The 26599-nt window shown below is 43.5% G+C and overlaps 1 protein-coding gene across 3 annotated transcripts; it reads right to left on the bottom strand.

Annotated features, from left to right (window-relative positions):
• Positions 1-1396: 1396 nt before the first annotated feature.
• On the bottom strand, positions 1397-25069 carry pik3r1 (phosphoinositide-3-kinase, regulatory subunit 1 (alpha)). Of its 3 annotated transcripts, XM_032569271.1 has the most exons (15): positions 24797-25069; positions 21968-22532; positions 12974-13066; positions 12787-12861; positions 12401-12532; positions 11500-11701; positions 11309-11391; positions 4776-4977; positions 4511-4691; positions 4302-4427; positions 4078-4220; positions 3817-3993; positions 3624-3698; positions 3353-3523; positions 1397-3263 (listed from the first exon to the last, which is right to left on the bottom strand). In XM_032569271.1, the coding sequence occupies exons 2-15, from the start codon at positions 22299-22301 to the stop codon at positions 3074-3076; spliced, it is 2184 nt and encodes a 727-aa protein (XP_032425162.1). In that variant the 5' UTR covers positions 22302-22532; positions 24797-25069; the 3' UTR covers positions 1397-3073. The 3 variants fall into 3 exon arrangements, with proteins under 3 accessions (XP_032425162.1, XP_032425164.1, XP_032425165.1); XM_032569273.1 differs by lacking the exons at positions 11309-11391; positions 11500-11701; positions 12401-12532; ... (2 more) ...; positions 21968-22532; positions 24797-25069 and adding an exon at positions 7458-8745; XM_032569274.1 differs by lacking the exons at positions 11309-11391; positions 11500-11701; positions 12401-12532; ... (2 more) ...; positions 21968-22532; positions 24797-25069 and adding an exon at positions 5856-7332.
• Between the last annotated feature and the right edge of the window lie 1530 nt (positions 25070-26599).

The following is a 26599-nucleotide window of genomic DNA, read 5'->3' as shown; positions in this document are numbered from 1 at the left end:
AATAAGTATTAATCACTTAGGTAATGTTAATTTGATTACTTGCAACAAAATCATTTCTTTCAGGTTGGATCACCTGTTTCGTTTTTAAAGCATGAAAGAAGAAGGCAACACTTTCATCTCGTTTGACGTAAATCTGGAGGCATAGAGCAAAGACATGAGCAGCTGAGACGTTTCCTAGTTCTGACCACCTGTGACGGTGCGTCTAATAAAAGTCCGGAGAGGAACAAACCGACTCGTATCTTAATTAAAACAAACGCGTTAAGTTTTTGACGCTTAACGCGAGCTAGCGTTACGCTACGCCAACTAATTCAAGCACAAGCTAACTTCATGCAGGAATGGTCGCATATTGAGGCACAACTGAACAAGGACAATTATTTTAGAAATGGCATGTCAACAGTTATTCCCCTTCTGGATTACCAATGCAAAATGTCATTATTGATTTGATTATAGTAATGCTAATTACTATATTTATTTAGCTTGATTCAACACAACCTGTGTTGATTCTTTTGCATATTTGGGTCTTTTTACATTATTTCCAGGGACTGTAGTTAAAACAAGAGTTTTAAACAGTATTTTATGCTAAACTTAATCTTTTTATTATATCATCTTCAATGCACAGTCACAATGTCATTTTACCTCAGCGTGCTGCTCCTGATCTTCACACTAAAGTTCATTCAGCAAATAAATTAAATACTCGTGTTTTTTTTTTTTTAAAGTGTTTTATTTGTTGTTTTTTTTTAAACAAAGCCCAATACAGATTCAAAGCCAAACTGAGGAACACTGGCAAATATCAATCCAATCATGTGTGGGACACAAGATGAACAGGAAAACAAATAAAATCAAATCAATCATACAACCCGGCACTGAGGCAGAGACGGCGCATGATGGCTGTGATCTGAGGGAACAATAATGACATAAAAGGTTTGTGCCAGCAGCTGTTCTGAGGTAAATAAAATTAGACATATTATAGATGTCTTTAGTACTTTTATAAATGTGATAAAACTCAAAATGTGCTTAAAAACAAAGAAATTAAATTTCAGATGAGCAGTTTGGTCAAAACTGCGTGTACCGTCGCAGAAACAGTTTCCTGTCTTAGGGGGAAAACACAGCTTTACACCCAGCCTCTGCCGCCGCTGCCGGTTTGGAGGGGTGTGTGTGTGTGTGTGTGTGTGTGAGAAACATGGGAGGTAAATCATCCGACTCTCGTCGTCATGGTGAAAATAGAAACAATCACATTCTGGATTCCCAGCTCATTTGTGTTAAGATTTCAACTCGACAGCTGTGACTCGGCGTGCGTGCACGTTCAGATTTTATGAAACGCATCACACCGATTGGGTCCGTTTGGGCGTGTACCGCTTTCTCATATGAACTTTAAATAAAAGATTTTTTTTTTTTTAAACGAGGAAGGAAAACTGTAGTTGAGCTGTTGCCGTTTTTTTTTTTATTTATTTATTTTGGGCTCGCGCCACTTTTTTTTTTTTTTTGCGCGGTGCAACTTTGAAATATGAAAAAAAAAAAAAAAAAAGAACAAAAAATTAAGTTTCTGAAATGAGCTGATCCACCCATGTAAACATTTTCTGATACAGAAAAATATACAAAGTGTAAAATGTAAATTGATCTTCTATTCTCTCATATGGGAACATATCTATTTTATAACAAAATAAATCTCTACTGCTGTTTGGGCGGCGATATGGGGGTCGTACAATCCCAACCAGCACCGTTCTCCGACTTGCTCCTCCAACACGGGCTTCGTTCGCTCTGCACTCTTCACTGAAGCAGCTCAAACACTCAAAAGGCTCTGCCTGAGAGGAACTTTAGTTTGAAGCAAAAAAAAAAAAAAAAACAACAACAAAAAAAAAGGTAATAAAATACTCATCTTTTCCATCTGTATACCAGCTGTTAAAGTCGTTTACAATAAAGTGTACGTTTCTATTATTATTCTTTTAAAAATCAGAAGCGTTTTTGTACTGTAGCTTGGCATTTTGAAACAACAACAACAAAAAAAAATATTCTCTTGGATGTTTTTTTTTTTTGTTTTGTTTTTTTACACAGGAAAAGATACTTTTCAAGCGGTAAAACAAGCTTATATTGTGGGTTTGCAACAGTTAAACAATTCTTAAGTACAAATGGAGAAAGAATTGCATAGCTGATCAGAAGAGAACTCAACAGGTACTGATCCTTTTTGGTGCGGTGCGCTTCGTTTCACGACTTTGCTCAATTTCACAACTGTACATGAAATAGTAAGTCCATTCATAGTCTCAGCCTCGTCCGACACCTTGAAGATCAAGTTTGTTTCTGCACTCTAAAGCTCGACAGCGACAAGGCTGCAGGCTTTTTCTTTACCGTCTCCACTCTGCTCTTGTAAGTTCGTAGGAGTTTTTTTTTTTTAAATCAAACCATTTAAAAACAAAAATTATGTGTAAAAAAAAAAGAAGAAGAAAAAAGTGCCATTTTGCTACATTTTCAGCTGATCCATGGTCTGCTGCCGAGCAGAAAAAACACAAGCTAATGTGTTCCGGCCGTCCAGCGTCGCACGGTCTCCCGATTCTGTGAGTTTTGGTCACGTGGACAGTCCGCACAAACACACACATAGAGGAAGGAGGAGAAAGAAAGAAATGCACGTTGATGGTGCGAGGAAAACAACAAAGCAAAACAAGTCGTAGCCGGTGAGTACGGTTCCGTTTCAAGGGTTTGACTTTGTGGTTTAACATTCCGGCTGGTAAAGCGTCGAAAAAACGAACAAGCACCATATGGAAAAGGCCTCAGACGTCCTCCTCTTGGAGAGCTCAGCAGTTTCCGCTAGATTCTGTGCTCCCACAAAAACAAAAAGAGAAATAAAGAGGTCTACATTCAGACTCGCCTCAGGTTTTACGGCAAAGTCACTGAAATGTTTCAGGCTTTACTGCGTCCTTTTCCTCCGGTTTCCAAGTCCGAGCGTCGGAGCGCGTCCGTTCCGTTGTTTATCGTTCGTATTTGCTCAAGGAGTCCAAGACGTCGTCTCCTCCGGCTCCAGCCAGGTTCGTAAACCTGTGTGTCCGTGCGGAGAGGGGAACGTCCAGGGTTTGGGGGTTCCTCACCGTCTCTGCTGGGCGTACACCGGATATGCTAGCGTCACGTTCAGAGAGTCGTTGTGCTGGACCAAAGACGTGTGCTGGTAGTGGAGTACAAGTTCTTTCAATGAGCCGTACAGGTTGTACGGCTCGGCGAAGCCATAGCCCGACGGGGTCTTGTTGATAACGCAGTGCTTCACCTCGCCTTCCACGCTGCGGAGAGACGGAGAGGCAGGACAAACGGTCACCCACTTGTTGGGAAATCTAATCACGACAATAATCGTAGCTTTATGGATACGTACACAACGCTGCAGGCGTAGCACCCTGCTTTGCTGCTGTCCCGAACCAGGAATGTTCCGTCTCTCTTGCCTTGGAGCACGGCCTCGGCCTGGAGCCGGTTGATGTTGCCCAGTTTCCAGCTGCGTTCGTCGTGATGCGGGAGGTCTTCGTCGTCGTCCACCATCGAGTATTGACTGAAAGAAAACCAAAGATGCGATAGAACGTTAGTCGTGACGGGAGTGACGTTTTCTTGTCGAGGAACGTTTTCTGCGTCGTTCGGACTTGGGGACTTACTCTTCGGTGTTCTCGTTCTTGATTCCTAGCCATTCGTTGAGCTTCTTCTGTCGGACTCCTTTCTGTGTCAACCACCTGTCGGACAGGAAGCAGATGCACATAAGACACAAAGAAAGACCAGATCTATCAAGGTATGTCAAGGTTACAACGCACCTCGATAAGAGCACCCTAACCCTTGACGCGAAGTACTTACATGAGGTACTGGTCTCTGGTCTTGCGGAGCTGGATGAGGTCGGGTTTGATGCTGTTCATCCTCTTGTCGATCTCTCTGTAGTCCGCCGCCTGCTTCTTCAGGTCTTCCTCCAGCCTGCGCTTGCTGTCGACGATTTCGCTGATCCTCGATTTCAACTTTTCGTAGTTACCCATGATTCTGTGAACAAAAGCGACGAGTTAGCGCAAAAAACCCCAAAGACGAAGGCGAGCTAAAAACGACTAATCTCCGTAGCGTCCTCACCTTTGGATCTCCTTGTCGTTGCCTTCTCTCTTGAACTTCTCGATGTACTCTTTGCTGTACCGCTCTTGCGTCTGACATTGCTCCTCAAATATCTTAATGGTTTCGTTAAAGGCTTCTATCGCTGTGCGTTTCATTTGGATTTCCTGCAAGATGAAGAGCGGTTTTAGAATCCAAATTCCGTGGTGAAAGTACCGATGCCAGTCGGGAGTGAGGCTGCGTCTCACCTGTGACGTTCTGGTGTATTCCTCGTACAGACGGTCGTATTCTTTGTTCTTCTCTTGGTACTGCTGGTGGTATTCACAAAGCTTCCTCCCCACAGCTTCGATGTTGTCTTCTTTCACCACCTGGTCCTGATGACGGATTTCAGAGTTGCGGTTAAGTTCCCGTCAAAAAGGGGAAGCGCTGTGACAATCCAGTGGGCTAGCTTCCCTACCTGCTGGTGTTTGGAGACCGGGTAAAGCAGCTTGACGTCTAGCTTGGGGTTGTACTGAGCCAGCGACTCGTTCCGATAGTGGTTGATGAGCTCCACGACGGAGCTGAAGGTCAGCGGATCCGAGAAGCCGTACTTTCCGTCGCGGTGGAAAATCTTGATGAGCTTGTTGTTGCCTCCTTTCCTGCAAGCAAACAAAGACGGTAGAAGAGTTAAACCAAGAGTGGGACGGAAGGATAGAAAGACGGAGGAGGACGGTCCGACTCACCTCAGCGTCAGAGTGTAGTCTCCGTGCATTTTAGTCGAGGCGTCCCGCACCAAAAACGTACCGTCCGCAGTGTCCCTCAGTTTCTCATTGACTTCCTCCCGAGAGATGTCCCCCCAGTACCATTCGGCGTCCTGAAGAGCCATGTTGTTGTTCATACCGTTGTTAGTCACAGCTGTGGACTTGGGTGGTTTTGGAGGTAGAGCTGTTGGAGCAAAAATGGAAAAAAATAAATAAATAAATAGGTTGAATTCCTGGCGTCTCGGCAGCAAAATTTAATTTCCCCGACTTCTGCTATTCGAGGCAAATCAGGCTGCAGGCCTATTAGCTCTCACTCATGCCTCTCTTTCTCTCCGCCCCAATTCATCAAACTGGGATAATGAAACTCTTGCCTTCTCTCCCGACAGCGAGAGAGTGGGAGGAGAGACGGAGCGGAGCGTGAGTCAGGCAGAATGAATTTCATTCAAGAAAGGAGGCCGCCTATAAATATTCCTCGCTGCAAAATGCGGGAGCGCATCCTTCTGAGAAAGCGATGCGCACGGAGGAAAACAAACGGTTGAAAACAGACGACGCACCCAAGTTTGAAATCTACAGCCGTCGCCGGCGAACGTATCCCCTTCGGCCGGGGCTTTGGTGTGGGATGACCTGATTCTGCTCTAAAGGTTTAGAGTCAATAAATCTATGAAAGTCAAAGCCAACGGAGCCTAGCAGAGACTGGAGCTAAGGTAGGTGGCTATTTTTAACCCCACAAGTCTGCACTGCATCAACCGTTCTGCGGCGGCGGACCTTGCGGAACATCTCTCGCCTGCAACTAATAGCAGGATTAACTTGTCAGATGCCTTCTGCAGTAACAAACAATAATTGCATAAAACAGAACAGAGCGGGTCTGAGCGTCTCACCTCATCTAGAAATGCCTCCTCCTCCTCAAACACAAACCAGACTTAATAAAAGCAAAAGGAAACAGCAGCAGCCCCAGCGACGCAGACTCCTCGTTCTCTCCACGGCAGAAACACTTTTAAAATCGCACGATTCCCAAAAAGCCATTAAGAGGCAGCCTGCTCGGTAACGTGTTACATCACTCACCGCAGCCAATCACACAGGGGGGTCAGTCACCAACCGCTCCTGCATCTTTCATTTCCTGAGAGCGATGAGGTCATTCTCCGAGTGTATTTCCTGCCGATATACTTTACAGCGCTGCTGCTGAGCAGAATGGGATCAGACTCTCCGCTTTGCAGCTAAACTAGTGCAAAGGAAATAAAAAAAAAAAAAGCTTCCTGCAGCTCGATTCATGCTTTCCCTCGCGCATCCCTGTCTCCCTCTGCCGAGCCTGTGCACTTGCTCTCCTGCAGGTTCGCTCGCGCCCCTCGCCCCTCCTCCCCGCGTGTGTCGCGCGGACGCTCGGCCCGTCCCACTGCTGGCACGCGGACAAAGCCGGCTCTGCTGCTGCAGCACGTACGCAGCTGAATCATAATGCCTGGCCTCCTCCTCCTCCAGCCCCCCCCGTGGTCAGCATTAACCCGGGGTTCTGAAATACGTCCTGTAATCCCGCAGCATGACACTCGACGTGACGGAGACAGCCTGCCAGGTTTCCTTAGCGATGTTAAAATAGGAGCAGCTTCCTGGTAGAGAATTAGAGCTTCAGAGGGAAGCCGGTTTTCATACGGCCAGATTTGCTAAGAGGAGATTCTACTGATTTGTGAAGAAGAAGAAGAAGAAGTGAGGGATGTTCAAGAAGAGAGCGATTAGTTTAATAAATGAGAGCCTGAAACAAAACAACGAAGTACAACTAGTATGATTAGTAAGATCTGCTGCTCTCCCCCACACCTGTTGCCGCACACTGCCACTCAGCTGGCTGAAAGAAACTTAACTTTTGTGACAAACAGTTCTACAGAAATAAGTCCAATTCTAATAGGTAACATTACTTCATACCTGAATCGGTCCCAATATTGCCAAAACTGAATTCTAGATTAGACATTGTGACAATGCGGACGCGGGCAGATCTATTCCGTCTACGTCTACGCTTTGTGGTCTGAGCGACTTTATGATTTATGATTTATTTTACATTATGTTTCGTATTCCTAATTGCATTTTCTGAACCATTTGGACATTTTTGTTGCAGTTCATTTGAACAAATCTCATATTTGACCTGTGAAGCTGTTGGGTTATTTGAGTGTACTGTACTGCTGCAGTTATAAAGTAAATTTTTTGGGGTTTTTTGTTTTAAAGAAACGTTTTTTAATTAGTTCAGCATTGTTTTTCTGTATCCATGCCTCAGTTAGCAGCGTCGGAAGTGAAAAAAACCAACTTTTGCTTTCCTGTTTGAAACTAAAGTAATTCCATCTAGCAGTTTTCGCTCGAGGTTCCTGTCCTGTGAGAATCTCACGCCAGCGCACCTTCGGCCGGGTAAAGAGTCCTTTTACGCTTTAAATTATTTAGACTCTCTCTCGAGACGGCGCATCTAAAAATAATGCGAGGGTTTTAGAGCCAGTGTGGACCGGAGAGTTACTTATGCAGGCGTGTGCCTGAAGCAGGTTTGAGTGACGATTGGGCTTCTTTAAAAAAAAAGAAAAGAAAAGAAAAAATAAAATTATATCTTTGTGGGTTTTTTCTTTTTTTTTTGTAAGAGTTCGCAGGTTAAAAGTAGAGATGCATCCTGGAGTTTCAGAGTAAGAGCGTCAAACTCACGCTGTAAGTTGTGCATGTCTCAGCGGATGAAAAGTCCCTTCTGAAGCGTCTCTTTCAGTTCCACAGGTTGCATTAAATCCAGTTCGACGGAGCTCCGATTCACAGTTTGGGCTGGTCCCCCTCCCCTCCTCTTCCTCCGGTATGAGGATGCGTCTCGTTTTAATTCTTTGAAAAAGCTGCGGCTCTGCGCGCTTTCTTAATGAAATCCAGGTAATCCTCTGGGCAGGTGCTGCGTGCGACCGGGCCGAGTGTGTGACTGACTCGCTCGCCCCGCTCCGTCTGACTGAGAGCGCTCAGCTTCTGCTCCGACTCTTCCTCCTCCCCTCCCTCTTGCTGCTGCTGCTCCTCCTCCCGGCCCCCACAACGTTTCCTTTTCTGAGCCGAGCCTGAGGCCTGCTCACGTGGAGGCGGATGGTTAATGATTAGCAGTAGCTGCTCTGGTGTCGCCCTGAATCCAGAGTCTCAGGTTTCTGTGGTCACTCCCTCTTTTTTTTTTTTTTCCCTTCTTTTTTTCTCCTACATGTTTGTAGAGGACGAATGGGGTGGGCGTTCCGTATTATGATTAACTTGCAAAAGTTTCAAATATTTGCTGACTGAGCTGTTTGAGGAGGCAGGACATGTGGATATCCAGGCGGTGGGGAGGTTAGGTTAGGTGGGGTGGGGGGCCGTCTTCAGTTAATAAGAAGCGCTCTGTGGCGCAGGCCGACTTTCCAGCCAACCAAATCTAAGTGGGCCTTTTGACGCTTACTTAAAATAGGCCAGCAGTAACTGGGAGGAGGCATGCAGACACCCTTAAACACACGCACACAGACCCAGGTCATTCACAAAACACACACAATCCGAACATGTGTGTTTACAAAGCAGGCTCCCCTCGTCTCGGTGTTTGCATGAGCCAGATGACTGAAGCCCGGCGCACCTGAGCGCCCAGGTTTGAGCGGGTCATGTGCTTTCAGACGGGCCGCTGACGGCCGGCTCTCGGCTGTGTCGAGCTGAACCGCTCAAACTCTTTCTGTAGCAAAGAGTAAAAAAAAAAAAAAAAAAAAGGGGTGCTGGCCCCTCCCCCACCTGTTTCTGCAGACCAGCAGTCAGCTTGGGGGTAAAATGCTATTGCTAATGAGACAAAACCCTTGTTCTGTTTATCTGTGCTACCCGTATATCCGTCTTACATTGTGGTAATGCGCATGGGCACATCGGTGCTACGTCACATACTGCTTACTCAGCAGATTTCTTATAAATACGTCCTACCTGTGGAAGCTTTGTTTCATGTGTTTTATTTCATCGCAGATTAAGGTCAGCTTTATTTAATTTATTTTATACCTGGCTTTCATTAAGCTGCTGTATTACTTTATGTTTTTACTTTACATGACAGGCGGCTCATAAATGGCTTTAGTTTTTCAAAGTCGTTGCTGCTGTAAACAAGTCTTTGTTTGGCGGTTAATCAGGACGTTGTTTTTTGGGCTATTTTGTCCCTATATTTTAAAATATTTTAGTTTATTATTATTAAACTTTGCGAAATAGTTGTGAGATTGAAGCTGTGTAACAGCCGTGCAATATTGGTGTATATTAATCATATCCTATCATTTCAGGAACACAATGACCTGCGCAGTTCGGTGGACACGTTGTGGCTGCGCTGCATTTTTAAAGTTTGTCATACAACGGATTAATGCGCAAAAAAAGAGCTGCGGTTTATTTAATTCCAATAAAAACCTGTTTCCCCTGTCTGACACCGTTTTATTCTTACACCTCTGTATTTAAAATATTTTTTAACAGGTAGGATATTCTAGTAAAAGCTTTTCATTTTAAACGGGTAGAATATTCAGATGAAGGAAGTGATCTTCTTGTGGTTTCGTCATGTATATACATTGTTCCAATGCTAAGCTAAGCATAACTCCTAAGCTTCCACTTCAGTCCCGTCACTCAAATAATGTTATCCAATATATTTAATATTAACACAACCCGCTATAGTTTTCTGTTTGTCCACATGACGGTAGCAGTTTTGGACGCGTAGCACTGACAGATAGACTTGGCCATCTGTCCGTGCTACGGCAGAAAAGTCTGACGAGGTAGGACTGATAGTCAGAACACCGGACATCTGAAAATATTTCTGGTCCCAAAAACATGCGACAGCGCTGTTTCAAAGCTAAAGCTAGCATGCTACAAGTAGCAGAGCAGCTAGCCCAACTAAGCTAATAGTTACCAGATTGCTAAGTATGGCAAAACAAATTAGCTGCCATCTATTCTATTTTTTTATTTTATTTTTTTGCTTGAATCTATGTATATAGAAATGAAAAAATATAGCTAACAATTGATACTAATTTCTAGGTAATACTAATTTTGCTTATATTTCCTGATTTAAATATCAGAAAACATGAGAAATATCAGAAAATATTTGGCCAATATGTAAGGCATTTTGATCAGATTTTGTTTTTAAATGTGTTTAACTAATCCACTTTATTGTGAGAATCATATTTTGGCATCTTTTTTATATATTATTTTTGCAATAGGTTTGTATTTTGAAAAGGTTTCTATTGAAAGCTAGGCTAGGGTTGTTGCTATAACAACAACCCTAGCCTAGCTTTCGGGGTTGCAGCTAAGAATTATTTTTAGTAATCCATTATCCTATCAATAATTTTAATGATTAGTTGGATTTAAAAAAATGACAGTTTCTTTATACAATATCCTAATCGTTTCAACCCTACGACCTTCCAAATATAAATCTATAATCGGGGAACAAAAAGCATTTCCATCCATCCGTCCATCAAAATGCTCTTGCAGGTGCAAATTACTGACAGCAGAGACCAGTCTAAGCACAGCCGTGTTATAAATAGCCCCAACAGGTAATAAAAATGTTTTAACAGCCACGGTCAGTCTATGGTCCGGGGGCGAGCCAACAACAGCGCTTTTAACAAGCCCTGTAAAAACATAAGTGTCACACGCAACACACTGCTGCCTCCTACCACAGCAGCTCTTTCTCTCTCTTTCAGCCCCCCGAAGCAGACCACCGCCGAAACTTTACAACTATTTAACTTCAGTTTCCAGGCTGACCGTGAGAAAATAGACCCAGACAGACGAAGCGCAAAATCACAGAACAGTTTGCAAACTGGTTTAATCCGGTTAAAATTATTTTAAAAAAAAAAACCCACAAAAACCCCCCCCCTGACATCCAGAAAAAGCAAGTTTGTGATGACGCATGCTTGGAAGCACCTCAGCTGTGACCAAACCCTCCATAAACACTAAACTTCCTATCTCAAGTTACTTTCTTCAATCTAAAATTGCTAAATTATTCCTCAAACAGATTTGATAGCATTCAGGAAATGTAAGAACCGCTGGCAGTTGGGTCGTTTCATATGAGTTTTCTGTTTTTTAGGCATCAGAAGAAGCTCAGGTCTGATCAAACTGAAAAATATGAAACATTTACGCTCTGCCTGGATTACTTTGCATTACACAGATTGGAAAAGCAGAATTTGAGGAGAGAATTATTCCTTATTTTGCTAGAAAAACATCTGGATGCACTGAAATCCAAACGAGACTCATAAAAAATAAAAACCTCCAAAATAACAGCTGGATTTTTCAAAACTGCATTGAAATCCTGCAAGAAAATTTGACACTTTCAATTCAAATGCACCTAGATGTTGCAATCTGCAGCCTGCTGCAGCTGCAGGTCCCAGCGCTTCGAGCGGAGCTATTAATAGCTCAGCTCTCAGTCAAGAGTTGTGCAGCAGTGTAATGCCCACGGGGAGCTTAACGTTCTGCACCGCCTAATAAATAATGCGCCCATCTCTAAAAGAGGCGACGCAAAGTGCGAGCGTCCGATGTAAAGTTAGTAAATGATGGATGACCGGAGTCGGTACCTGGAGCTGCTTGGCTCTCGCTCCACTCGCTGGTCACCAGCACCTCAATGATCTTAATGAAAGCATCCAGACTGGGTTCGCAGCTGTGGGAGGGGAGAAAAGGGCAGGTGTGGGGGGTTAAAGGTCAAGTCTCAAATGCAATTTGTCTGGATTTTTTATTTTATTTTTTTTCCCCTACGAGTGATGTTCACCTGGTGGGCTGCTGCCTGAAAAACACGGGGCTGAAGATCTCGCCCAACGATCTGGCGCTGAGCTGGTTCTTGGGCGCGTTCTGGCAGACTCTAGAGAAGTGCCTGAGCAGACACTGCAGGGCGAGCCAGTACTGGGGCGGCAGGGTCGGGGAGCTGGCGATGCGGCGCAGCAACTGGGCGCAATCCTCGGGGTTCGCTGCCTCTGTCGGTGGGGTGGGGGCGGGGGGACAAAAAAAAATTTGTTTGGGTCAAAAGAAAATGAGATGAAACACAACTGGGAGCGTCTCTGGCTGAAGAGCGACACGAAATGAAAGCGTGATCTTCAGACAATGAAGAGATGGAACAAAAAAAGAAGAGAGAGAGAGAAAAAAAAAACAGTCATGCAGTTTGTCTTGGAAACCGCTGAGAGAGTGTGCGGTTGAGAATGAGCGTAAGGTACACTAGCAGGTGATTGGCTGCCTGGAGATGGCAGAGATAAACTTTCAGGCTTGTTTTAGTTCCTATTAACCACAGATATCCTGTTTCTGGCCATGTGACAGCAAGAGAATGCAATGCAACAGAACACAATGCAACAGAACGCAGTGAGGTGCGACTTTTCTTCTTTTTTCTTCTTCCCTTTGCTTTGCAAAAAAAAAAAGCAGAAAAGTTCATTCAAAGTTAAAGACAAAAAGCAGGGCAGAAGCATGCATGATTTGAACTTTGCATGTTTTCAATTGATGAAGTCAAGAACCCAAAGAACCCAAAAGAAGAAGTGGAGAGCGGAGGAGTTGTTTGTGGGTTGTTTTTTTTTCCATCTCACAGAACGTGCTGTACGGTTTGGGGACATCACGTCAGCGTTTCACGCGCCACGCTTCGAGGCCGTCTGCGCAGCGAATGAACGCGACGTTGGGTCGGCTCTCACCTTTGACGGCGTGGACCATCTGAGCGTGGAGGGCGGCCGGGACGACGGGCTGGGGCAGATCCTGCAGGTACCTGCGCAGGCCGTCGCACAGGGCGGGCAGCTCCAGCTGGTCCAGCTCGGCGGCGGGAGGATCTGAAACGCAGCGGCTCGGTTTGTGAGAAAACCGCGAGCTCTTTGAGTCGCTAACGTCATGTGTGTGCAAACACAAAACCCCTTTTATTTTCTGAAACTTCCTCTGTGTGTGTACTGGTCTCGTTTTGCTGACTGGAACGTTACAAGGTTCACACACACACACACACCCACACACACACCAACACACACACACACACACAGACTCGAGCTGATTGGGGAGTGGAAAAAACAAAACAAAATAAAACCATTCTTACCACAATCATAATACTGCCTGACTTCGAGTCCACCTCCAGCGGTGAACGTGCGATACAGAGTTGGGTTATCCGCACCTGTCAAAAGAAGAACACTGACGTCACCCCTTGTGGTTCTGCCAAACTGGTCACCGATCGACAGAGTCAACTGGGACGTGAGAGGGAAGGCGGGTTGTCATGGCAGCCTCACCTTTCCTCTCGATAGCTTCCAGGAGTCTGGTCAGCAAGGGCGGGGCGGTCTCAGGGAGGAAAAACTGCTCTGTCAAGTCCGCCAAACAGACGCCTGAGGAGACAAAGGTCAACAGAGGGAAATATTAAAATCAGTGGCTTCATATCAAACAGACCTTTCACATGTGACAAGCATGGTTTAGTCTAGGGTGACTAAAATAATACGAGGCAGCAGCCTCGTGTAAACGTAGCCCTAAAGATCAGCGATCAGCTGGAAAAATTTATTTGGATTGCGACAACCTGAATAAAGACGTTCTAATAGTCCTTTTAACAGCTTTACTCTCAGCAATAAAGGATTTGCACAAGACTTGTGGCTCTTTGCAGCTTCTCCAAAGTTATTGCAATTTTTCGCTGTAAATGCTCTCCTTTGTTGCATGAAATCCCCTAAAATACATCGAAGTTTGTGGTTGCGTGTTCAAGGCGTAGCAATAATTGTGCGAGGCACCGTTTCTCTCTGACTGAAAACACATAAGCTCTCAGGGGATTTCAGTAGGCGCAGTAATTCTCAAGGTGCACACTCATGGATTGTTTCTCCGTTATGCGAGGTTGGGGTTATTCCTGCAGTTTTCACACTTGCGTTTTCAGAAAGGCTTCTCACAACTCTGTGTCAAGCTAAGAAAAATGCAAGGAAGTCTTTATTGTGGCGACACAGTTTAATTTCTCCCAAGAAAAATGACGTTCGACACTCTAAACAACAACGACGACAAAAATACAGATAAATCAGATGGAGGCAATTCTTCTGAACCAGCTCAGGTGTTTGACCAACAAACCACTCTGAGGCTTCAAAGGCGGCAGGTACATGGCCGGAGAGCGCCTTTCAAAAGGTGAAAAGAAAAGTCTGATTCAAGAGCAGGAGGGGCTGAGCGCTCAAGTCAGGGTTTGGTGGGTTAAGGAACTAAGCAAATATCCTGTGACATGAGGTTAGCCAGGTCTCTGGGTATTTTAGTTCTTTACTTATTTTGCCTTTAGAACTTTGCAGCCAGGTGCGGACATGAAAGGATGAAGGATTTGGCCGGGGTTTTTATTTGGATTTTGTAAAGGCGTATTTTGAAAAAAAAAAAAAGTAAAAAGGGATTTTTTCTGAAAGGCTCGACTGTTTCAACACCGAGACTCTGAGTCGGTGAATGGAACCTTTCTCCAAACTGTATTTTCCTTTCTGCCCCTCTAAAAAAAAAAAAAAAAAAAAAAAAAAGTAAATTAAAAAAAATCTGCCTTTAAAAGAAGAAAACGAACAAGTGCAGCTCTCAGTAATGCATGATAATTATCACAGAAGCATTGCTTACTTCCAACGAACGCGAGGGGGTCGGGAAGGAAGGGGGGGTTCAATCGAGCGAATAATGAACGGCTTCGACCAAATCCACATCCTGAGACCAGAGGGGCTGGTGGGTTGCGTGTGAAGAAACTGGATTACTCAAGTCCCTCTGACCACATAACACACAAACCTTCGTCGAGGACAAGTGGTCATCTGGAAGACATTACTGGAAATGCAAAACCAATGGGACGGGGGAGGCAAGGGGGCGGAGGGTTCGGAGAAGTAGCAAACTTTTAGATGGAGCAAAGTTTCCCTAAATAAAGATGGGAGACATGCGGTGCCGCCATCTCTCACCTTGGAAGTGTAAGCTACTCCCCCTTCCTCCCCCCGAACAACAAGACATCCAACACGGATCTCCTCCCGCGGCCAACCTCGTCTTTCCGGGAAAGGAAACCCTAACCCGGCTGCTTTCCCTCAGATCAAACCCATAAAAATAACAGATCAAAAGAGGAGAATGAGTCGCTGAATGCTTAAGCAGGGATCCAAAAACCTTCCAATCAAAGTTGCAGATGCGCTTTTCCTGCGTATTTTTACGTACAGATCTGCCGGTCTGCTCCAGACAAGGTAGGGCGATGACTGCCGCAACAAGACGGATCTTCAAGGTGATCCAGGGTCCCGTGTTTATTGGGGGGGGGAGTGGGAGGGCATGAGTGGCACAGCACAGACTGGAGATAGAGTTGCTTCTTAGTACTGTCAACGGCATGACGGTTCTGGCATCCGTAGAAATGTATTGAGTGTCCGGGAGGCAAAACATGGCAGAAATGCTCTGAGCAATCGCCGACGATTCCTCAGACGATCCGATGATAGACAAGCCTGTGCTGGGCATGGCTTGTAACCAGGGAAACGCAAATAATATGCTCTGTTTATTTAAAGTTTGACAATTGTACTGGCAAAATAAATTGTCCCAGGGCACAGACACAACCGGTTTTATTATTTTTACGACTGTTTGCTTTGATGTGTCGACGTCTTTGCTCAGGAGGACGGATCGGTGCCATAAACTGGCTTTCTGTAGACAGAGAACTGAATTATCTGATGTAAACCCTTCTGTGGTGAAAATCCTTCTGTTGATGCATAATTTATAATGTCAATGTATAATGTTGATTTTTGGAAGTGTTAAGTAGGTCACATTATTGTTTTTTTTTGACAACGTGGACCATACTTGTGATGTATGAAACAGGTTGTTCTTGTAAATGACTCGAGATTTTTCACGGATAATAAATAAAGCATTATGTTATATAACATTATTTCACTTCACCTGTATAAATGAAATAAATAGGATTTGATTCCCACATTCAGTATAATAGATATGTGCAGTGGTTCCCAAAGATTTTCTGGGCCCCCCTGTGGATTACAATAAAATCCCCCCCAAAAGGAAAAAAAAAAAAAATCAACTGGGCACACACATCGTTCAACCAGACAAAAACCTATACACATATTTTGTTTTCAAACTCCACTGAAGTTTATTTAACACTTCAGGTTGCAACAAAACACACTACAAACCATCTTCACATTGAAACACTTTTGTGTAACTGTTTTATTTTTATTTTTTTCGTTCATCCATTCCGCTTCCCGTGCCCCCCCTGCAATGGCACTGCGCCCCCCCTAGGGGGCACGCCCCACACTTTGGGAACCACTGTATTAGTGTAACCTGTTTGTCTTGTAAAGTGTGTTTAGGTGACATGTTTTTGTGAAGTCGGTGCTTTAGAACTGAACCAAACTGAACTGAAAGTTAGTTCAGTTCACTTCATGCATAAATTCTAACTGCTAAACTTATCAGGTTTTGTTAGTTCAACTAGAAGAGACCATTTTCTTGTGTATTCAGACAGCTTAAATAGTTGCATGGCAGCACGGCATGAAACTTTATGTAGCTTTTTCAAGAGAGACTGTTTCTGCGGCAATGTGGAAAAGAATAGCAAGGCGACGGTGGCCTCCTAAACATGCCTCTACAAGTGTGCATGCTTGGCCTCAGTCAATCAGCAGTCAGTGAGAAAGACAGACGGACTGAGGAAGTCTTTGCAGCTGCCACTCGTAGAGCTGCGGTGTGCTGCAACAGGGGGTTTTGGTGGGGGTACAATCTCACCGGCTCAAGTGGTATGTCTGCAACGAACAAAATGCAGACTGTGGGCAGAGGGAGCCGTGAACTCACTAAAGATAGCTCACTAGTTGGGATAAATTTAGAGAGTCTGCTCTGGTAACTACCATTTTCAGGTTCCTCCTGGTCTGGAAGAGGTCGAGCTGCGACTCAGGAGTTGAAATCAGAGGACCAGTGCAAACAGCTGAAACAACCGGCTGTGCAAAAAACATTTTTTTTAAAGATGTTCAAGACTTCACTGGAAACTAATATTACATGGAACATACTGCTTAGAATCTGTTTTAACCACAAAAAAAGATGCTACTGTGATGCACAGTAGAGGATATTAAAGGCAGACAATGTCTCCTCCTGGTGGAGAGAAGATGCAATGCAAAAGAAAAGGAAGAACCAATAAGAAGATCGTTGCTAGAGGGTGAAAATTAACCCTTTGTGTGCGTGTGTGTGTGTGTGTGAAGACTCACCACTAATGACTATTTTTCTAAAGCCAAATCCACCATAAAAAGTCTTACTTAAAATAGAAGAATAGAATAATAGGGCTATATATCCCAGAATGCATTGATACCAATGTTTCCTGTTAATACCAACAGTTTTTGAGTTAAGACACAAATTTTATTACGTTTTTGCACAAGTTTAGAACCCCATCTGGTATACACGTTAGACAGTCATACCCGACAGCGTCAGATCAGATAGCAGCTTGGTTTTACAGCTCTATAGCAACAGAGTGAGCTATAATCTCGATGTTTTGTTCGACCACAACGGTTTTTAAAAGACCTGCTGCCTCTGAGTCGTGCTGAAGGGGCATGCTGCTGCTGCGCGCTAATGGCTACAAGCCTGTGCATTCAGTAGAAGTGTGCAATGCTGTGTGAGCCAACGGGAGGAAGGAAAACATGTGGGCTGAAAATAAAAGTGTTTAGAAGGAGCGGAAGTTGTTTTTTTTTATATAAGCATTTATGCAACGCATGTCCGTTTTAGCGCTATGCATAAACCGTTTTGGTGGAGCTTCTCTGTATCTTCCAGATATCGTCTTGCTCTAATCTGACCTCTGTCCTGTTGCTCTCCTTCCAAGTCCACCAAACACACTCTCACACACACACACACACACACACACACACCCACACTGTCCCAGGCTTCATTTCCTCTCCTTCCTTCAGATATTGACTGACTCCGGTAAAGATTTGCCAATTCAGACTTCAGTCCTTGCACACAATCAGGTAATGAAACGGCTATGCACACGATTCCATGTTATGTCTTGAGTGGATTTGCACTTTAATGCAATTTGGTGGCATGTGTGTGCATGCGGGGGTGTGTGTGTGTATGTTGTTGGTGGGGTGGGTGGGTGGAGAGAAAATATTACATTTACAGCGGTGATCTTATTGCGCTTCAGAATTACATTACAGCCCAGGGCAGAAGTTTCGACACACAATGGGTTCATGTGAAAGTGTTCCTAGAAGGGAACGTAACAAACGTAACCGTGTTAGCATGTTAGTACAGTTCACTGCAGTTCAGCAAACACTGAAAGGATAAGATGAACGTTTATTAAACATGTTTTTGTTCTAATCAGATCTCGGAAACAGGGAGGAGTCAAAAATACATTTAAATCCAGCTGGAGTCCAACGGATTTATCACAGTCAGACTCTCAGGACGTAAGCCAACATCTACCAACATTCCAAAGACTTAAAGGGCCGGTGTTATGCGTTTTCAAGCACATAGTGCTATTTTATCGCGCAAACAATTACCAGTGTTACTTTCAGTTCTTATTAAAATAATGTATATATAAAATGTGACTTAAAACACCTTGAAATTGGGCTTCTGTCTCTTTAAGAAGCTCCTGCTTTTTCTGACAAACCGCCTTCAGAAAGTCATCCCGACATTACTCCATTAAGTATTTAACAACATTTTACCAGTGTTTCACTGAAATGTAGCTCCTATAATGAACTCAGCACATGCAAAGTTCCACCAGTTGTTTGCTAATTGCTGCTGGCTAGTCTGAAGGAGCAGAGTGGGGAAGTGGTCCTCAAGCTCGGGCGCTTGGAAACTGCAGCTCTGGGGCGGAGCTTTGTGGAGAAAGGCGATGTTTGGCGAGACAAAACGTTTAGTCAACCCCGAATGGTTGCCACGGGAGATTCAAGGACTCTTCAAACATCCAAGAAAGACTCATAGCAACACTCCCAATATGTTTTTGTTTTTTTAGGGCTGGTATAACGTCATAACGTGATATAAAGTTCAAAAAAAGTCAATTTTACATAATACTGCCCTTCAGCCCAAGGAAAATCAACTATTTCTTACAAATAGCAAAGAATAAATCAGAAAAACTAGTTATCCGCTAGTGTAAAGCTGCCGAGGTGAGAGTTAACGTTTTATTTTCTGGTCGCAACAGTGATTACTGTTACTGTAATCACCACTTAACACAATGCATTACTGCACCAACAACAGCAAAGATCACACCAGGACCGTGTGCTGTTCTCAATCTGCTACTGACTTGGATGATGGTAACAATGTGTGACTTTTCCTTCGGGGGGGGGAGAAAAAAATATAGCCACTGCCTAAGTCAATAAACACCATAATTTACAAGAATTAATAAAAAATAAAGTGACTGTGTTGAATGGAGCAGATGTCAGGCTGAATGCTAAAGAGGCCCAGAGAAGGAGAGCTGCATTAGCTCAATCTGCTGCTATGTGGAGGACCGACCCATCCAAACACCCACCAGCTCCCTTCAGTGGCACTTTTTAGCAACTTTTTCAATAAACACAAATGAAACTCGTGGGCTTTTTCTTTTCTTTTTTTTTTTTTAGATAGTTTTGGTAATGTGCCAATGTGACAGACAGCGTCGAATATTTCCTCAAACAAGCCCGAGCATGCCCGCTGAATCTTGTGACAACATGCAGAGCAGCAAGCAATCACTGTCCTCCAGCATTTACACCAAAACTGAGAACTAGGAAGTTAAAAAAAAAAGAAATATGGGTGTTGCCTAAACAATTCATATGTAATTTCGGTGGTGACCTTTGAAAAAAAAAAAAAAAGGTTACGCGTCAGACCACTCCGTGTTCCTTCCACTCGGCGGGCCCAAACACATGCATGTTGTCTTAACTCAGAGGCCCTGGCGAAGGAGCAACACTTTAATGTTTATAAAAAAACAAAGAGAGAAGAGAGAGAAAAAAAAAAAAGAGGTAGTGAGCTGGAATGAGCCGGAATAGTTTCCCAGCCCTGCCCTCCTCTCCTCTCTCCACATCTGCTGCACTCATGTAAACTCCCTCCTCCCCCCGTGGCTCAGAGAAGAGAGGCCCCCTTTCTAAGCCTCAACTCTCCACCTCCTTTGCCCTCGCAGAGCTGACTGTAGGCGCTATGAAAACATTAAAAAAAGGGAGTAGAAGGAAGGAGAAGAAGAAGAAGAAGAAGGGGGAAAAAAAAAACTGGTGTAGGAGGAAGGGAGTTGGATCTCCTCAGTGGTGGGCGATAAATCACAAACACTCTGGGAGCAACAGGACCCTCTTCAAAGAGCCCTTGAGCATGGTTCCTCCCATAGCCCCCCCTCTGGCTGCCCTACTCCCCTCCTCCTTTCTAGCACAACGCTCTCGCTCTGCTCCCCCCCCCCTCCCCACCAACCTCAGGGCGGCACCTCCCCTCCCCGTTCCTCTCCTCGCCCGGGACACAGAGACTTTTCTTCTTCTTCTTCTTCTCCCTGCGCTAAAATTCTCCACTCGCTCCAGGCTCAGCCCTGCGATGCAGCCATTCAAACACCGTGCTCCCTCCCCCCAAACGCAACCCGGCAAAGAATTTCACAATCGCACCACAAAAAGAGCAGAAACTGGAAACCTGGCAACTGCTGGCGGCTCTTTAGGTGCGCAGCGGAGTTTGAGCCGCCGCCTCCTTCAAAAAGAAAAAAGCAGAGACCGGTTTTAATTGCGCTTCATAGTTGCGGCCGGCGCATCCCCCCACCCTCCCCTCACACTGCCGAAACATAAAATCTTACAAAGTTTTTGGGGTTTTTTTTTTCCAAATATCTTAGCACACTTGAAATAAGAAAGCTAACTGAAAAGTAATGTTTCAGTAGGATGCATCAGTTTGTTTTAAGTAAAAAAAAAAATCTTAATATTGATGAAAAAGTGATAGCATTTCACTCATGGGAAAAATGTCTTGCTGTAGGTGAAATAATCTTCCTGATTTTCATCAATATTGAGGAACTATTGACTTAAAAAGAGCTCCTATAGCTGCTGAAAAGTTATTTATATAGTATTTGAAATATATATTTGAAGTAGAAACTAGACATATATATTAAAAAAAAACCACACATGGTAAGATTTTGAGTTTTTGCATCATGTTACGAACACTTCTAATGTTAACAAATAAACTGTGCAAGTTTCAGTTATAAAGCAACTAGAAACTGAAAGTAACCAGGTAGGAAAGTGAGCAACGAGGGGGGAGAATAATAGAGGAAAATGTCCCTTTTGTGTTGGTTTTGGTTGGACTGATGGCGAACACTGGGTGCTTTCTCCTCACATGCTCAATCGGTGACATTGTGTTGTTGCGATAGCCACAAATTCAGTCCAACAACGGACACTCTGTGCTGCATTTTGCTTTCTTTTCTTAGGAAAAGAAGAAAAAAAAAAAGTCCCAAGCTTTTCATATTCGACACTTGTGGTTTTGCTGCTTCGTCGTTCGCACTCTGTGGATCGCAGGATGAAACCAGACACACCAAATGACTAAAACACAGTTAAGAGGACTGAAAACGCAATGACTAAATAATGAGATAACTCATTGGATTTTTCTGGCATTAGAATTATTGTGGGGGGGGTTTTCCCCCCGTGAAGATATTAGAAATAAATTAAGTAAACTTCTGGCTGCAGACGAAACACGGTGGTGGCAGCATCATGCTACTCAACCTAAATTCAAGTCAGCATTGTGGCAAAATTTGGAATAAATTGGCGTTCAGACGTTATACAAGTGAGTTTGATTCACAACATTGTCAGTCTCTGCTTTTCTATAACTAGAAGAAACATGTTCCTAAAAAAAAAACCTATCTGCATATTTCACACTATTGCTTTAAGTTTATGGCATAAAATACCAATTATTGACAGTTGCTAAGAAAGAAGAAAAGCAACAAAAAAGATTGGGAGGTTATAGTTACATTAAAATCAGTCTAGTGTTTTATTATCTCTGTTTTTCAGAGTCTTGTAAAAACAAAAAAAATTCTGAGAAGAGCCTATGACTGGTTGAATGTCCCGATACCTCACCAAAACAAAACAACAACAACAAAAAACACACAAAAGGGAACCTGTTTAAACAAAAAGACTAAAGAATTTCTCTTTTTTTCCCTCTTTTTGCTTCCACTTACAAACCAGCTTGCCTCAACGTGCCCAGATCCATAGATCTGAGCTTTTTTCTTAGCGCTGATAAGGAAATTCCAATCTCCCACGATGGAGATTGAGAAAAATGGATGATATCCACAGAGGCAGTGTCGCTCTGGCAACCTGAGCTTCACTCTTTTTGGATTCTCATTCAGGGCTAAGTTCAAGTTGAAGTTCAAAATTGTACGTTAAAAAACAGAAGCTCACCTTGATCCGAGTCGGAGTCCTCTGCCTTGAAGGAACCTGGAGCTACAGGTAAGGGTCTGAGCGGCCTCGGCTTGGGCGTCGGCGGCGAGACCCACTTCTTCCCCACGTACTCCACGTACGTCCCGGGGAAGTCGCCCTTCTCCTGAGTGGTTTCGTTGAAGCCCGGCAGCCAGCCGATCTTCTGCGGCTGCTGCTCCATGCCGTCGCTGTAACCGAGGGCGACCAGGGCTCCCTTGCTCACCAGCAGGATGTCCCCCACGTGCAGGTCGATGTCCTCCTCCCGCTCCTTCTTGTACTCGTACAACGCTCTGTACTGGTATCCTTCCACGCTCATGTTGAAAGGGGGTCGATTTATTGTTGTTGTTTTTTTTTTTCTTTCTTGGTGACTTTTTGGCTACTGAAGACTGAACAGAGACGAAGGTCGTCTAGCTCGTCTTCATTCTCTCACAGCTCCGGTCTGACGTCGACGCTCTGCTGCGCTCCTCGTGCGTCACCGCGCGCCGCGCACCCCATCAGTGAACGGCCCGCAGCCGTGACGCTGAGCGTGCCTATCCAGACCTGAAAGCTGAGAGGAGAGGCCATGTTGGGTCACAGTTTCACCAGACGGCTCAAGCCAACGTCACGCGTGCGCAGCGTAACCTTTTTAGCTAAGTGTCTGAGAAACCGTAAAAGTGGCGGTTAAAGAGGCAAATGCAGCGCGAGGTTCTTCGTAGTTTGATAAATGCGCCACGGTTTTACAGTGTTTACATAAATGGGGTTTTTAAGTTTACAGGATGTAAAATCTTGTGTTTAAGCTAAAAAATGTTTTAAAAATCTGAAAAGTACAGGAAGTTACTGTATTCAGTCTCAAACTGTTTTTATTAGCTGTGCCAAGAAGAGCTTGTACTGAGTTAGGGGCAAATAAAAACAGTCTAAAATGATTGTGCCTCTTGGTCTAAATCAGTTGAGATGTGAAGGAGCCGGAGTTGAAACTTTGAAACATTGTGAATGCTGAAATATGACTGTACTGACCGGTGACCCTGCTAAAGACTGGACACATACAGTAGCTTTTTGTTTTATGGTTTACATTTTATAAGAGCTGCACGAGAAATCTAACTGCAGCCAATACATAAACAATACTTGAGTAGGATAGTATATTTCAATTTTTTTATTCTTTCATGCTCAGCATATCTATAACATACACACCCAGCTTGATGGTCTTAACCTCTTTCTAACTCCCACGTTTCATGTATGATGTTTTTTTTATGTGTATTTGATGTATGTTTTGTAATTCAGTTGATTTGAGCTTAAATATCCCATTGTGGAAAAAAAACATCTGCATAGCTGCTAAATAAATATGCATCATCTACATTGTATATGAACAAGCTTCAGCCAGAAACGTCTCCAAAAGACACCAAATTTGACGCTTTTAAAAGCCTAGGAGCCTACTGTCAGCCAGCAACAAGTGGGGGAGGGGGAGGGCTGCATTACACTATGCATCCTGCAGCCAGATTAATAAAAAATAAATTTAAAAAAAGCTGATGACTCTAGCACTTTCTCTGACATTTACACTTTAATTGCGACAAAGGAAACTTACAGCCTTTTAGAGTATGGGTAGACATATTTGAATTATGGCATTCTGACATTTTTGCAAATATGTGGAGAATTTCAAGATTTTCAAAGTGGCATTGTTCAAAAATGTTGGTAGGATTTCTACCATGATTCCTTACATTATCTATAGTAGACTGTAGATATACATATCTAGATAGGGCTGTTTGGACATAGATAAATGTGTGTGGGATGATAAAATAAGAGCTATTGGAGCAAACATCACTGATACAGTTATTGAAGGGGCACATAAAGTAAAATGTACTTTAGATTTACAGAGGTAAGATAAATTATTGCTTTTTATATGTCAAGATAATGTATTCAGTTAAGTTTCTTTACCGTCTTTGTTTTGTACATACGGATGATGTGTAGTTTTCTGTGAAAGCTATCGAGATTTATTCTTTTCCAATTGTATTTTACTGCATGTACCCCGGTTCCCACAACAAGCACATAAAGGGTTGTTGTCTAATGTCTTCAAAAGTTGTACAAAATGCAAATGAAGATTTCATCTGATTTGCATAAGCATCCCACACACAAAGTAGGGTAAGGAAGTTTTTGTTTTGCTTGCGAAATGGTAAAAAGGATAGAAATCATTTGATTTTTTTAAAAAGAAATAGACAAGTTAGAAATAAATTTTGTTTTTTTAAAAAAATCCTTTATATGCACGTGTGTTGTTTTTATTTTTTTTTCTTTTGGTGCCACTGAAATATCTCCAGGGCAGACGTTGTCATCTGCCAAGAAGATAAGCGTCTTAAAAGTGAGTGATTCACTGCACTCCAGACTGCGTTATTACCATGAACCGGTTTTTAATGGCTCCTCTTTACTGTCTGTGGCATGCAGAGCTGCACGGCTAACATTTATCACACACGGTTCCTCTCACATGTGCCTTATCGCCTTCCTAATCTAGAAAACACCAGCTGGATAGTGTGCAAAAACGTATTGCAGGCAAACCGGTGTGCTTTTGGATAAGAGTCCGAAATCGCCTGCAAAAAAAAAAAAATATTAATGGAGTAGTTGGCTAGCTAAATGGGCAAGAAGAATGAAGGGAGAGACAGAGAGAGAGAGAGAGAGAGAGAAAAAAAGCTAGGTATGAAAGTTAAGCAACGACAGAAAACAGCAAGAGCGCAAGGTAACTCCTTTTAAGAAACATTAACTACATAGATATTCGACTTTTGCTAATAGGAACTAGGCGTAAAGACTTTAGCTAGTTTAACTTGGGGAGTTCGAAGAGCAGGCACTTACCGAGTGAGTATGCAATCCTCTCGCAAGCGATTCCAGTGAGTCCTCCTCCTCCCTCCACGCAAAATGGCTTTCAACTTCGAAAAACTACCAGCGAATGGAAGCCCAAACACATCCTTTACCTGCCTGCTTGAAAACGACGAGTCTCCCGCGACGGTCTAAATCCGGTTTAAGGACTAGAACAAAGTGTTACGACACACGCAGCCAGGCGACATAACGGCGCAGCTCCCCGTCCCGAACAAATGTTCCCTTCAACGTTCCCCCCATCCCCTCCCTTCTTGGCCGAAGAGGGGCGAGAGCAGGCGTTGACGCTGATTGGTCGAAACAGCTGTCAGCCAATGGCGTCATGGAATTGGACCAATCCGGTTCCCGCAAAAGCCGACACTCCCCCCTTCTACTTTACTCTCGTAGGCAACATGGAGCGCGTATAGAAATTACATAACTACAACTCGTAGCCCCAAAGTTGTGCGCCATTGTCATTGTAAGCAAGAAGCACAAAGCAATATTATTATTACCTTCGGAAGTTATGAGAGGGTTTAAAATGCAGTAGCAGATTCTGCGTGGCAGGGAGTAGATGTGAATTTGTACAAGTAAAAGTGTCATGACACACTTTTCTCTATATATATCTTTCTGGTCTATCTCTATTTCTATATCGTAGGTAGGTAGATAGATAGACCTAAAAAAAAAAAAGCTTAAAGTTCAGGGTAACTTAAAGCTTGTAAGTCTAGCCAAAAAGTTTAATTTAGACCTTATTAACCAAAGCACCTAATTTGACAATTCTCAAACCTCTGTAGTCTTCACAGCACATCTCTGTATATAGTCCTAACACCTTCATCATGTGAAAATCCAATAAAATACAGCAACAATTGTGTAAGTGGGAGGAGACTAGTAAATCATATTGTAAATGTTCCCATTTCCCCCCAGCTTTTCCCCCAAATCTCTATAAATCTGGATGATTCCATTTTCATTTCATTGTATTTAGGGTTGGCAAAGACAATCCACAAGAAAAGAGCCAAGCACTGGGGGGTGGCACGTAAGCATATCTGCAAGTTTATTGTATTCACTCTTTTCTGCCAATCGTTGCATGTTTTTAGTGTACACAGTCTGAAAATGTTAGAGAAACCATGTGAGGCTCATGACCGTGAATGTGGGTGGCCTAATTAAGGCAGAGAGAGAGAGAGAGAGAGATTGCTTGCAGAAATACTCCCATACTATCCTGTCTGTACTAATAGAAACTGTAAGCAGCTTTGTACAAGAGTAGGCCCCTTTAAGTGTTCAGCAGGCAGTCAAAAGAGGAACAAGAATGGCACACAGCAGTATTGATGATGTTGAAACAATCAGCAAAGTAGGAACTTCAAACTATTGCTGTGGTGCCTATGGAAACCCAAATCACACTTCTGATGTCCTCTCTGAGCCACTCGAAATGCAGAAAACTTGCTTTTTCTTAAACAAGAGCTCCGTTCTACAAGTTGGGTTTTCAAATAGCCAGGCAAAAAGGGTTTGAGCAGATATCTCTAGAATAATAAACTGAGCTACAGATGATGGAGTGATTATTTTGGCCTCCAGACCACACAGTATAATCTCCACGTCCGCCAGCGAGAGTTTACCCCCTCCCCACCTAAAATAATCATGCTCGGATGACCCATCTGCTGCTCTGTGGATACACAAAATGCAACTGTGATCTCTGTTCCCAGACAAAACATTTATTGGTTTTGCCTTTTTTAATATTGTCTGCCAAGATTATGTTTAAGTGTTTCATAAACTCAGTACCCACCATCACTAAATATGAGAAACCGCACTGCAGTC

The sequence above is a fragment of the Xiphophorus hellerii genome, chromosome 8 (genome assembly GCF_003331165.1).
Source record: "Xiphophorus hellerii strain 12219 chromosome 8, Xiphophorus_hellerii-4.1, whole genome shotgun sequence".
NCBI lineage: Eukaryota > Metazoa > Chordata > Actinopteri > Cyprinodontiformes > Poeciliidae > Xiphophorus > Xiphophorus hellerii.
Note: the sequence above shows the minus strand (reverse complement) of the source record. Positions and strands in the feature narration are given on the sequence as shown.

Bases quoted from the DNA above. Each gene is read 5' to 3' on its own strand.
- pik3r1 (XM_032569271.1), bottom strand. From the start codon at position 22,301: ATGAGCGTGGAAGGATACCAGTACAGAGCGTTGTACGAGTACAAGAAG. The intron at 11,702-12,400 runs GTGAGAGCCGAC...CCCCACCGACAG, and splicing joins GATGGTCCACGCCGTCAAAG to AGGCAGCGAACCCCGAGGAT. The intron at 3,699-3,816 runs GTAAGTACTTCG...CCTGTCCGACAG, and splicing joins ACCAGAGACCAGTACCTCAT to GTGGTTGACACAGAAAGGAG.